At 48.3% G+C, this 13244-nt stretch overlaps 1 protein-coding gene across 1 annotated transcript in view; it reads left to right on the forward strand.

The window, feature by feature from the left end:
• The first annotated feature begins 205 nt into the window (after positions 1–205).
• Adam12 (ADAM metallopeptidase domain 12) overlaps positions 206–13244 on the forward strand; it is a 321067-nt gene continuing 308028 nt past the window's right edge. The window contains exons 1-3 of the mRNA XM_041666564.1: positions 206–286; positions 5112–5402; positions 5673–5862. Coding sequence (XP_041522498.1) covers positions 206–286; positions 5112–5402; positions 5673–5862 — 562 coding nt within the window. The remainder of the gene's footprint in view (positions 287–5111; positions 5403–5672; positions 5863–13244) is intronic.

Consider the following 13244-nt stretch of genomic DNA (forward strand, 5'->3'; position numbering starts at 1 on the left):
GTAGGAGGACATCACAGAACTGGCGCTGCCTGGGCTGGGGCCTGTAAGGCTGGCCTTGGAAGGATACCATCGCATGGTAGGTGTTTTGACAATGTGAGTGAGATTAAAGGCTTTGTTGGGGTGGGGACACCAGTTTGGTGTCCTGCTAATCCCAGGGAACCTGTGTGCTGCATGAAGGAGAATGGAGCTAGTTCTGAAGTCCGCGATGACCCTGAAAACCTGTCAGCTCCTCATGGGCACTGGAAATGGCGAGGCCACAGTAAAGGTCCTGCTGCATCTGAAGTTGGTAGAGATGATCGCTTCAAGACCTTAGACTGGAGTGTTAGTGGAGGAACAGCTGGCACAACCCTAAAACCTCTGGATGTCTTGTTTCATTGAGACAAGGTCTCCCAGTGTAGCCCAGGCTGACCTCAAACCAATAGCAATCTCTTATTTCAGCCTCCTAAATTCTAGTATTATGGGCAACCCCCCCCCATGATGGGGTGTCTGGGTGTCTTTTCTGCCTGTGTCTATGGGAGGGTTAATGGGAGGAAGGGGCCCCAGATAAGCATATCCAGCAGGATGCAGAGTGGAGGGAAATATAGACCATTACTGGGATCCAGGAAATGGACTGAAGGACTGAAATACCTTTTGTGAAGTCCAGTCTCTCTCTCTCTCTCTCTCTCTCTCTCTCTCTCTCTCTCTCTCTGTGTGTGTGTGTATGTGTGTGTGTGTGTCTGTGTCTGTGTGTCTGTGTGTCTGTATGTCTTTGTACCACTAGCAGGCCAGTCAGCAGTCAGGGTACAGTTTGAGGCCCACCCAGAGAAGCAGTGTCCCAGAACTGCCTGTATTTGCTTCCCCCTTCCAAAGTGGCAACTAGGCCAGAGTTCCACAGAGGAGTTAGTGGTCTTTGCTGCAGAGATCGCAGCACACAAGGCAGCCCTAGGTCTCCATTGGCCTTGTGTAGACCCTTCCAGGAGCTCTGCAACTACATTTGGCCTTCTAACTTGAGAGAAATCAGGATTCTGGAATAGGCCCAGAGGACAGCAAAAATCCTGCCTGCAGAGTGTGAGAATGGGGGTTGAGAGGCGTGTTAGAGAAAATGAGGCTGATCTGCCTAAAACAGCAAGGGGGGTGGGGTGGGGTAGGAACTGAATTCAGGCATGGGATAAGAGGCCTGAGTCCAATTGTTGTCATGTTTTAAGAGCGGGTATTAAGAAGCAGTCATTCTAATTTGCCACTAGATAGGTCAGGTAAGGAAGGAATTTTATCACAGGTATGAGGCTTGGCCTTCCCTTTTGGTTTCTGTAAAGAAGATCCTGCCTCTTCCCCTATGGGGAAATCTGCTAAAGACCAGACATGGAGACCCTGACTGACTCCCAAAATACTTTCAAGTTCCCTTAGCCCCAATAAACTCCAGCTTGCCTGGCCTGTGGGAGCCCATGTTACTTTTTGAGGAGCATTGGAACTCATATTCAGTGCTCAAGAACAAGGAAGACGCCTTTGGAGGAGACAGAAATCCTGGGAGCTAGAAACACACATAGGCATGGATATTTGCTTTGGAAAATGTGTGCTTTTTATCGTGGTCTAACAGGTTACGTGCCTACCCCTCAAAGAATTTGATAGTTCAGAACACAAAGTACATCATCTCACTGTGCATCGTCATTCTGCGCGCCAGGAGTTTGAAGGCAGCGGGGCTGAGCCTTGACTTTGAGTCTTTCCTCCGGTTGTAGTCCTGAGCCACTGTCACCAGAACACTTGAGATTGGAAGAGTCACTTACGGAATACCTCATTCACGCCACACTCAGATCCTGCTTCCTGGCCACAGTCTTCCTCCGCGGGGCTGCTTGAGTATCCTCAGGTGGGCTCGGTGACTTGAGTAAGGAGACTTAGGACTCACACATTCCAGCAGTGTCGCCAAGGCCCAAAGGGGCTGCTCTGCTCACCCTGGTTTAAGGAACGAATATCACTGAACATCTGGATCATTCTTGCAAACCCATCTCTTTTTGTGGTTATCCTGTTTGCCTTTCTACTCATTTTTGGGAGCTTGGGAGTCTCAAGGCTGAGAAATTCCAAGTGGCAGGTGACGCCTAAATACAGATGGGGTGCCCTTTCCTTCTGTCGACTTTCCCTCAGCATCCATGAGTGCCCATCCACCATCATCCCACTTAAGTATTGAGTCTGTGTGGTAATGGACTCTGGGGGTGGAAGGTCAGGGGTTGCGGCATCTGCCTGGAAGAGACTCCCTGGGGGCAGTCTGTTGAGGTGAAGACCTGGGTTCTAAGAAGGAGAAAATCTAAGACAATAAGCCTAGGAAAATGGATGGTGTTTGCTACAGGCTGAGAGGAGCAGGGATTTCAGTTTAAGAGAGGGAATTAACAAGATTTCCAAGAATCTCCACTGCGGGGGCCATTGTGTTTGTTTACTTTTGCAGCACGCCTTGGGAACTGTGCTGGGGGAGAGAAGCTGTGTTGTGAGCTATCTCAAGTTCCATCAATAGGTCAAGCTGCCCACACTGGAGAGGCTGCCTGTAAAATCTCAGCTCTGGAGGAGAATTTGCCTCCGTGTTTCCTCTGCTTGTACTCAATGGGAATTGAGCTCAATGCAAGCTTGGGTAAGAAATAAGTGCCCCCTGTTCATTGTGAATGCCCAGGCTGTTAGACAAAAATAGCACACAGGAAAGAGTATTGCAAAGGTCAATTCTTCTAGAAAGGAAGGGACAACACGCCATCTATCTGAAATTTTAATGAGTGGATTCTGGCCTCTGACCCCACACCATTACCTAACAATCCCCTATTGAATGCCATGTCGGCTTCCATTTCCTGTGAATGAGGAGGCAGAATTCCCATCCGAAGGCAGACCATCTGCCGGAGGCCAGCTTAGCACTCTGCCTTGCTGGCTGCAGCTGATGGACGTGAAGTTTTTATGGATGGGGTGGCAGCCAGGCCCATGTTTCACAGCCACAGTGAATCAGAAGGCTGGGAAGGCAGGACTTGGGGCTAGAGTTTTCTATTTCTCTTTCTACAATGAGTGTCTGGTTCCATTCAAACACCAAAGACAGTCTTGGGGCATATTTGGCCTTTTGGAGACGGCTCTGCCAACTTCTGCTTCAAAAGAAGATAAGTTTATTATTATTATTTCTTACAGTAGAGAGCAACAGCAGAGTACTAAACAGCAAAAAGAAAACAATATTAAGTGAGTGTATAAAGCCCCCCGGCACACATGAACAAACCCTTTGTGTGATCAGTGGTTTGGGCTAACGGCTGAGTCCATCCTAAAGCCATTATATCCTGGTGACCTCAAAGGAAATAACTTCTAAGCCCTTTGCTTGGTGTTTCTGATCTTCTACAGAACAGCAGGATTACATAAACCTGTCCTTCTGGATCTTTCTCAGCAGAGCCCAAATGTAAAAGGCCAAAGGATGGATGTCTTTACTGAGTACCTTGGGGAGCAGGTGGGTGGGAAGTCTTTCGCATCAGGTCCTCAGGGCTATAATACCTCTCGAGAAGTATGGCTTAGCCTACACTAAGAGGGAAGGTTGGAACCCAGGGCCAAAGACATAGGCTGCACCAAAGACGGGTCTGAGACTGGGTTCTTCACCGTGTGGCTGTGGAAAAGCCAGTTGGCACGACTGTACATTGACGTGATAGGATGTAGGTGGCATCCTCTATCACAGATCATAAAGACCATACATCATGCATAATAATGTAGTAATCAAACCTAGTTATCACGCACACACTGCCCAGTCATGATGGTTTGCTGGACTGTACTCGAAGACTGAAAAGCCTGCCAGGCGTGGCGGTGCACACCTTTAACCCCAGCACTTGCAAGGCAGAGAGGTAAGCAGATCCTGGTGAGTTCAAGGCCTGTGTGGTCTATATGGTGAATTCCAGGACAGCCCGTGGGGCTGTATAGCGAAACACCATCACAACAGAACAAAAAGAACAGCCTTTGAAGGTAAGAGGTATTTCTCTACAGCTTGATTTCCCAAGTCCCTAATGGAACATTATCAATTCTGAATGAACACAAGGACATACACACAAGGCTGATTTCAAATGGTGCCTGTTCCAGGGCCTTGTTTCCAACTTGAGCATGAAGTAGCTCACTTTGTAAGGTCCTGTGTCATATGTGAAGTGAGAGACTGCCACAAACTGCTGTTGGTGGGAGGCAGCTGGTGAGTAAGGTGGGTTTCCAGGAGAGAGTAAGGAACCCAGCCCTCACCAACCCCATTTCTCTCATGCTGGGTAACTGTTCCAGCACAGGGGAGCTTGTAGGATCAGAACACAATCTCTAGGGTTGGCCTGAACCTCAGCTGCTGTATAATCTTGCTGGAGCTTGGAAAACTGCCAGGTTCTGAGTTCGCTGGCCTGGATTGGGATGACATCCCCTTGAGTCCTTATAATTCTAAGAAGTACCCGGGTTAGGAACCACGGTGGCTTACCATTCTCCAGATGTCTTGCCTCTTCTGTCTGCCTGGCTCCTGCTGCTTCTCACATAGCTCTCAGGAGGAAAAAAAAAACTGTCAGGCAGAAGATGGGGGTACGGCTCGGGCTCTGAGGTGAAGTGAGACCCTCCATCCCTTTGTTGGCACTTGCCTAGCTGTGCTCTGGGGGAGCAGCTCATTCTGAAGACATAAGGGGATGCCTGGCAATTGGCATTTTCTCTTCCCTGACCAGCCTTGCCCACCATCGATTTGGGGGCGGGGGGGGCGGGGAGCAGAATCTCACTTTATAGCCCAGGCTGACCTAGAACTCACGGTGTAACCCCTTGTGTTAGCCTCAAACTTGCAGTAATTCTCCTGCAGAGTCAGGCCCCCAAATGTTAGGATTCAGAGAGCAAATCACTAAGCGTGTTGGAGTCTGAATCTCTAACCAGCTTCTTAAAATCACTGAAGTTGGAAGGTATCTGGACTTTTCCTGGGTCTAGACGACCAAAAGGAAACTTTAGCCAATCTATCAGCGTCAAAAACAGAGCATTACACCAAAAGCACCGTGCCTAAGCGCCTGGTGCTGTAAATTCAATTTTACTCTTCAGGTGTGAGGTGCGGGTTTGGGGCCTTGAGACCCGGCAGCCAGAGTCAGCCTGGCTGTGCACTACATCCCAGACCTCTCATCCCGCCGGTTCCCGGCTAGCCAGCAGCTAACAGCCCAGTCATCCTTTCCAGCCTCAGTCTGGAAAGCTGGACCCCGCCGCCGCGTGTGCTCTTGGCTGCCCGCGCCCAGGCCCCGTGGCCACATCATCCTGAGGCTGGGAAGTGTGCGTTCCCGCGCCGTCGCCGCCACGGAGCCGGGTCTACGCGGGCGGCCCGTACTCGGTGTCCGGGGACATCCTGCATCCAGTCGCCCCCGGGAGTGGGCGGGACCGGGGCGGGCAGGGACCCCGGAGCGGTCTCTAGGACCCGCGGGACGCCGCTGGCGGGCGGGGTGCGGGGGAGACGCTAATTTGTTCCGTGGTAATGAGAACGGCGACTGCTGGCCGCGGATCCATTGCACAGGCCCGCCCTCAGATCGCTGGTCCCCGGCGCCAACTCGGACAGGCTGCTCATTTATTGCAACGGTCAAGGGCGGCTCGTGCCAGAGTAGCGCGCGCGCGCACGCACACACACGGGGAGGGGAGAAAGTTTTTTTTAAAAAAAATGAAAGGCTAGACTCTCAGCTCCGCAGCCGGGGCGCTGCGTGAGGGGGTCTCGGCAGACTCAGGGCAGTAGGACTTCCCCCGGCTCTGCGCCCGCGTGGGATGCTGCAGCGCTGGCTGCTGGGCCCCCGAAGCAGCTGCACGCCAGGCCGGCGACAATGGCAGAGCGCCCGCCGAGGCGCGCGCCCCCCGCCCGCGCCCTCCTGCTGGCCCTGGCCGGGGCCCTGCTGGCGCCCCAGGCGGCCCGAGGTAAGTCACCCGTGCAGGCGGCTGCCCGCGCGTCCTCTTCCCGCCACCTGGACCCCGTCTGGGGTCTCCGCGTGCCACCGCCGCGGGGAGAGGAGACGCACCGGGGCGCATCTGCGGAACCCCCGGCTCGCGTTCTCAGCGCCTCGACACCCGTCCCCTGCCAGGTGCCCTCTCCGGGGGTTGGGGATGTGTGTACGGAGAAGACACTTGACTTAGGGTCTTGGAACAGCTAGTGTCTGGATGAAATGGCACAGCCTCCCGTCTTGGAGTGACATTTGTTCCCAAGGCTCTTTCAGTGTCTTGACAGTTACACGTGTCGCCTGAGAGGGTGTGCTTAGGGTAGTTTTACTGATCCGGTGGGTTAGCGAGTTCCCCCACCCAGCGTCAGAGTCAACCCCCCACGAGGTTTCCTTTCCACCACCGCCTTGACACAGCTGAGGGACGCACGGGGCCACGCAGATGATCCCCCTCCTGCCCCGCAAACAAGCACACACGGGTGTGTCCCTGCAGCGGTCTTTACTTTTTTTGTTTTAACTGACTTCCTCTCCCACGTCGTCCCTAACGGATCTCCCGCTTCACGCCCTAATTGTCAGTAGCGATCAAACTTTAGCAGAACTCTTCCGTCCCTCTTACTCATCCTAGGTGATAAATAATCGCTTACATCAAGACCTCGTGTAGAGCGAGAACCCACTTCGGAGTTAAACGAAAGTGCATACATTTAAGGCGTTTTTTTACAGACTTGTATTTTCCTGAGTTGAAGCTTCTTAAAGCCCGGGCACCTGTGGAGCCTGTTTGCATAATGAGAACTCACAGCAGGTGCCTTTTTAAAATTCGGGAGCTTCCCTGGTCACCATCGCTGCTGGCTCCCTTCTGCCGCTAGGGGCGCTGTTCACCAATGAATAATTCGCGTTAGCCTCAGACTCAGGTTTCTGTGATTCTATGTAACAGGCATTTGGTTTTCAGCTGCTAGCCCTCCGTCGTTCACTGTTTCCAACACGAAAGGTTTTATTTCCCAGTTGTCACTGTTACCCTCCACCTCAGCGTGTCTGCCGTAATGTCACCAAATCCCAGCTCCCACAAATATAAATAATATAAATATACAGTTATAGAAACCAACATGGCAAATTGGTGATTAAATTAAACAATTGCACAATCAAAGTGGTATCAGTGAGAAAGACAACAACGCCGAAGACTAGAGAACTCTGGGACCTGCAGATGAAAACCGAAGTCAAAGGTGTTTTTGAGACAGTTTTGTACAAACTGTTTCCTTTGAAGGTTTTACAGCAACTGTACTTCAGAAACATGTAAACTAAGATTCAAAGTATGCCTGAGGTGGGTCTGAACCTTGGCACAAGCTTCACACACATAAACAGAAGTCCGAGCACAGCTGATATTTTTTTAGAGGCAAATGTTTATTAAATAAAGCTAATAGTGCGGAATTATTGGGGGGGAGTGTTATTACTTCATGGCTGCAGCTTTGGTAGACAGAGCCCTGCATTGGGATAGAGACAGCTTCAGCAAAGTTTTTAAGGCCAACACACTTTTAGTGGCTTTAAGTATTGTGGTTTAATATTCCAAGTTCACGGCATGTTATGTTTACACTTGGAATCTCGGGATCAAATCTCAACCCATGCCCCAAACTGTGTCACGGAAGATGTTTAAGATGCAAACACATGAAACATTTATTCATGTTGGCAGAAGACAGGGATCATTACTTGTTGAGGGCTGAGCATATCCTGAATCTGACTGTAACCTCGTTCATTGCCATGAGCTCCAGCACAGCTCAGCCCAAACAAGTCCAAAACAGACTCCTGGATCCCAAGTCCTCTACTGGTAGCAATCTTTCCCACTGCAGTGATGTCTGCTGCCTTTTCCTGATGCCTCATGCTGACACATCACCCCTGAGCCTCCCTTTCACAACATAAGCCACCAACTACAAAGGTGTATTCCCCTCTCCCCTGCTCCTTCCATTTCTACACCTTCCCATCCAGCTGCCGTCATCATCCTGCCCCTCTGTAGCTTACTTACAGCCTTACTGTTCCTCTTGTCCTTACATGGGGTGTTCTCACTGTCACCAATGTTAATACAGTCCGTTGTGGAATAACCTTTCTTTGTACACTGTAAAGATGTGTTTTTTGCCCAAGTGCCTCTGATTGGTCTAATAAAGAGCTGAATAGCCAATAACTAGGCAGGAAGAGGTTAGGCGGGACTTCCGGGCAGAGAGAAAAGGAGAGGAGGAATAGAGGCAAGGAGGGAGATGCCAGGAGACAAAGAGAAAACAGAAGGTGCGTGATGAAAGAGAGGCAATGCCCCATGATAGAATATAGATTAAAATAAATGGGCTACTTTAAGTTATAAGAGCTAGTTAAAAACAAGCTTAAGCTATAGGCTGAGCTTTCCTAACCAATAAGAAGTTTCCGTGTCAGCATTGGCGGGACTGAGAAAGACTCATTACAGCAGTCCATCCTGAACAGATCATGTGAGTTTCCTTTCCTGGGTGAATCTTTCCTTGAATCCTCATGTTACTTTTGTGGTCATCTATGTGTATGAGAGTTGTGTGGGGGGAGGGTACATGTAGGGACAGAAGACAGTCTCCAGTGTCAATCCTCAAGTACCACTCACAGTGTCTCTCACTGGCTGGAATGCATCAAGTAGTGGGACTGGTTGACCAGTAAGCCCTAGGGCTCTACCTAAAGCTGCTTTTAGCCATGGAATTACAAGCACACACCATCAAGCTGAACTTTTTGAGTGGATTTTGGCAATTGAACTCATGTCCTCATGGTTGCACAGCAAGCAATTTCCCAATGGAGCTATCTCCCCAGTCCCACAAACTGGTTATCCTTTAGAGACATGATTCAGCAATTGCTCCAGGGCTATCCTTACCCAAGAGCCTGGGAAGTTCTCTCATATCCTTCTATATTGCCTCATTTCTTTTCTGAGCACATAGCTTTTTCTTCCTTCCTTTAAAAAAAATGTGATGTACATGTTCTAGAAATTTCTGAGAAAGAGTATTTGGATGGTACACATTTAAAAAAATACTTTATGTGTATGGATATTTCGCTTGCATGTATGTTTGCACTATGTTCATGCTTTGTGTCGTGTTCTGTAGAGGCAAGAAGAGGGCACCAGATGCCTTGGAACTAGATTCAACAGCCGTTTGTGAGCTGTGGTGTGGATGCTGGGAACAGAACCTGAGTCCACAGGAAGAACAGCCAGTGCTCTTAACTGCTGAGCCATCTCTCTAGGCCAAGATAGTTCTTTGATAACTTGTGAATGTATGAAGGCTGCTTTTAGTTGCAAATAACAGAAACTATTCTTGAAGCAGGTTTTTTTTTTTTTTTTGGCGTGAAAAGCCACTATGAAATGAACAGTGTAAGAGTGGTTTCACGGGTTTTACAGGCCAATGCTATAATCAGAGGTACTATGTATCCTTTGTATCTTCCATTCTTAGATGCTGGCTTCTGCATTTACATTCACTTCCTTTTGGTCTCGTGCTGGCTACTGCATCTCTTATTCTTATATCTGCATTCTAAGCAGCAATTGGGCAAAAAGAGGCGAAAGGTACAGACCTACAATTACCCTCCTCTTTCAAAAACATAATATTTTTATAAGCCTTTTAGAAGATTCACAGCTCTCATTGGCGGTTTATGATCCAGGATGTTGTCGTGTGCACAGGACTCTTGGAAGAGACAATATGCGCAGCTGTGCACACGGGCATGTCTAAAAAAACAGTTCTACTAGAAAGCTTGTGTCTACTGTACCCTTCACAAACACACACACGAGTATATGTTTGCATGTATAAAATTATTGCCATACTTGACATACAGATATTTTCTTCCTTCCACAGATATTCTGGCTTGTAGACCTTCCTTGTGGAAAATTTTATTTTTTAAAAAAGCAATGAGGCTAAATAATCTAAAGAAGCTGAACACATCTCTTCCCCATAAAGATGATCTTTCTCTCTCCCCCTCTCTCTTTTTCTCTCTCTGTCTCTCTCCCACACATACATGCACACATACATATTCATTAGTGTGTATAAATATGATACAGTATATACTATGTATATGTGTATATGCGTACATCTATATATACATGCAAGGGTAATGTCAACCTTTTCTTTTTTCTTTGTGTTTTCCACTCCATCCTCGATTACCAGCTTGATAGAGGTCATATGTCCTCGGTATTCAATAAGGAATTTCTTTTTTGTCTCTATACCCGCTACCACTTGAGAACATGAGAAACTTCTAAACATACTCATTGCTCATCTTTTAAATATATTTCTTTTTTCTCTCCTCTCTTCTACCTGTGATGTTCACATTTTGTGTGGCGTGCTTTAGCGGTGTTCTTTCTGACAGTCATGCTGGGAGCTCAGCGTGACTGTCAGATTGGGATGTCAGGTTGTGACGTTCTACTTTGCTTTCTCGCATTATTTCTTCGGTGTTTTGTCTTCTTCCTTATCATCTTCCACTCTACACTTTATTCTATGAGGGGATGGTTCTGCAATTACCCCCATTCCGTTGAAAGATGTTTACTACCATCTCCTATCCAAGAGGTCTTCCTGCTACTTAAATTGCCTTCGTTTTATGATAATGGCCGTGTCTTCTCGCCATGCGTACACGGTTTCTGTTAGCTCTCCGAATACGTTATTGGGTGGTAGGCACTCTTTGTTCACCTCAGGGTCACTGTGAATTTTGAGATGCTTCTTTTCCGCCTTTGGAAGAATCTCTTTCTTCAAACATCTGACTTTCAGCTCACTGTTGCCGTTTAATAATAGGGTTCTGAGCTGATTGGATGTTCTATTGGATTTATTGATGACGGATGGAGGCTACATTTTTATCGGGAGACCTCCATACAGTGTTTCTGCTGGCATAAGTGTTGTTTTCCTTCAGGCCGATCAGTTGTTTTTTTTTTTTTTGTTTTAAACAAACAAACAAATCCCCCTATCTTGTGCTAGAAGTTTTAGCCTGGCTACAAGGCCTTGTAGTATGACAGAACAGGGTTATGAGGATAGATATCATGTTCTCATATCACTTTTGTTTCTACTTAATGTTTCTGTTTTTATTTCAGTTCCTTGTGAACCTTCCTCTCCAGGATCAGGCTGTGGTGGGGATGGGAGCACTTGCAAGCCCAGAAATTCTGTGCTGCTGTGTCTCCTGGATACGTTCTTATGTCCTGGGATTGGGGAGGCAGGCAGCCACCATTTCCAGCTTTGCAAAAAACTTGAAGTTTCGAATCTCATTTTCCAGGCCCATGTTTGCCCTGAGAGGTGCACAGGGCCCCTTCCAGGGCTTTTCATGGCCTTCTTGCCCTTAATCACTTTCATATTCTCCAGGGAGGTCAGGCTCACTTCCTCTCCACCTCCCTTACCTCCTTCCCCTCTTCCTTTCCCTCTCGTAGGGCGCTAGTGACATGCAATAGTTTCCTTTCTATTGCTATGGTAAAACAACATGACCAAAGCAATTTATAGAAAAAATGATCTATTGGGGCTTATAGTCCCTCAGGGTTAGAGTCTGCCATAGGATGGCAGAGCAAAGGCACAAAGCATGGTGGCATGACCAGGAAGCTGGGGGCTCACATCTTGAATGGCAAAAATGAAGCCGAGACAACAAACTAGAAATGGTTGGAGTCTTTAAACTCTCAAATCCCATCCCCAGGAACATACACCCACCATCAAGGCCACACCTCCCAAGCCTACAGAACAGCTCCACAAACTTGGGGCCAATGCTTTTTCATTCAAACCGCCCAGGACAGGACCCAGACAGTGTATCTTATCCCTAAATTCTGCCAAGAGCCACTGGTCTCCCAAAGCATGGTGTCTCTTCTTACTTTTGATAGTCTTCATTTCTTACGGTTATTGTTGTTGCTAGGATAACCACAGCTTTACGGTGGTTTCCAGAGAGACATGGGGCAGCACTGGGCCTCTGCCTTGCCCAGCTAGGAGCCAGCCACGCCTCTGCTACCACAGTTGCCATTCCCTTCCTCCCACCATCGCTTGGCTCCTTCCCTCCCTTCCTTGTGGAAACAAACATTAAATCCATTTTAACATGTTTTAAAACTTTCTTTTCAAAAAAAAAAATCTACGAAAACTCAAAGTCAACGTATACCTAATTAGACAAATGCCGCAGCTGTGGAAATTGCACGCAAAAATATTTTCAAGCACGGAAGCGCCGTCATTTAAAGAAGTTAAGTAGATTTCTTCCTGCCCTAGATGGTGCTGTAATGAGCTCATAACAGTTGCAAAAAAAAAAAAAAAAAGTTTTTTTGTATCAGAGTGTATTCTAGGAGCCTTTTAAAGCAGTGCTGTTTCCACCATGTCGCTTATTTCCAAAGATAGGTTTGAGAAGTGTTTCTGAGTGAGTTTGGAGGCACATGGCTAGCCCTGCAACCCTAAGCCTGCACCTCACATGGCTCCACAACCCTCAGCCTGCACCACACATGGCTCCACAACCCTCAGCCTGCTCCGCACAGGCCCTGCAACCCTCAGCTTGCTCCGCACAGGCCCTGCAACCCTCAGCTTGCTCCGCACAGGCCCCGCAACCCTCAGCCTGCTCCGCACAGGCCCTGCAACCCTAAGCCTGCACCGCACAGGCCCCGCAACCCTCAGCTTGCTCCGCACAGGCCCCGCAACCCTAAGCCTGCTCCACACATGGCCCCGCAACCCTAAGCCTGCTCCGCACAGGCCCCACAACCCTCAGCCTGCACCGCATACAGCAGGGCTAAACAGCTCTGGATATCAGGACTGAGAAGTGAGGTGAACACAGTCTTGGTGGAAGGTTTGCATTCCGCATAGCTGCTTCATTCTATATGTTCAATGAGTATTACAAAACCCAGAGTTTTTTATAGCAGCATGGAGATACCAAAAACCACTGAGGGCACCTGAGCCAGGCACCATGCCAAAATCTCATGCAGCACTAGGGAGAGAATTCTGCAGCTTGTTCTGTTCCTGCCCTCTTCCCATAGCAGTGGACACCGGGGCTTCAGATGGCGTTCGAAGGCCACAGATGCAAAGCCCATCTCTATACTATCTCATGGGGAAAAGTAGGCCATACCCCAGCCACGGTAAACATCCTGTAATCTGTGTACTCTATCTTTGGCATAATACAATGCTCATGGCAGGGAGATTGGAAATCCGTCTGATTCTCAATAGAATTGGTAATGCTGATCAGAGATGCTGCTTCCCAATTCAAATGTGCGCTCGAGCCCTGTGCTTTCCGACAGACCACTGTTTCAACCTTCCTGCTTCCTGCAAGTCATTTCTCATCCTGTTTCCTTGGACTTTATTTAATGCCCAATATACCTTGCCTTCAGTTGACAGATGAGGAGGAGAAGCTAAATAATTCAGCCTCATATTGATATTTTTTATCCTTTAAGCTTTTATGTCA

The sequence above is a fragment of the Microtus oregoni genome, unplaced genomic scaffold (assembly GCF_018167655.1).
Source record: "Microtus oregoni isolate MIOR12 unplaced genomic scaffold, Mior012 000016F_ref0000370, whole genome shotgun sequence".
Taxonomy (NCBI): Eukaryota; Metazoa; Chordata; class Mammalia; order Rodentia; family Cricetidae; genus Microtus; species Microtus oregoni.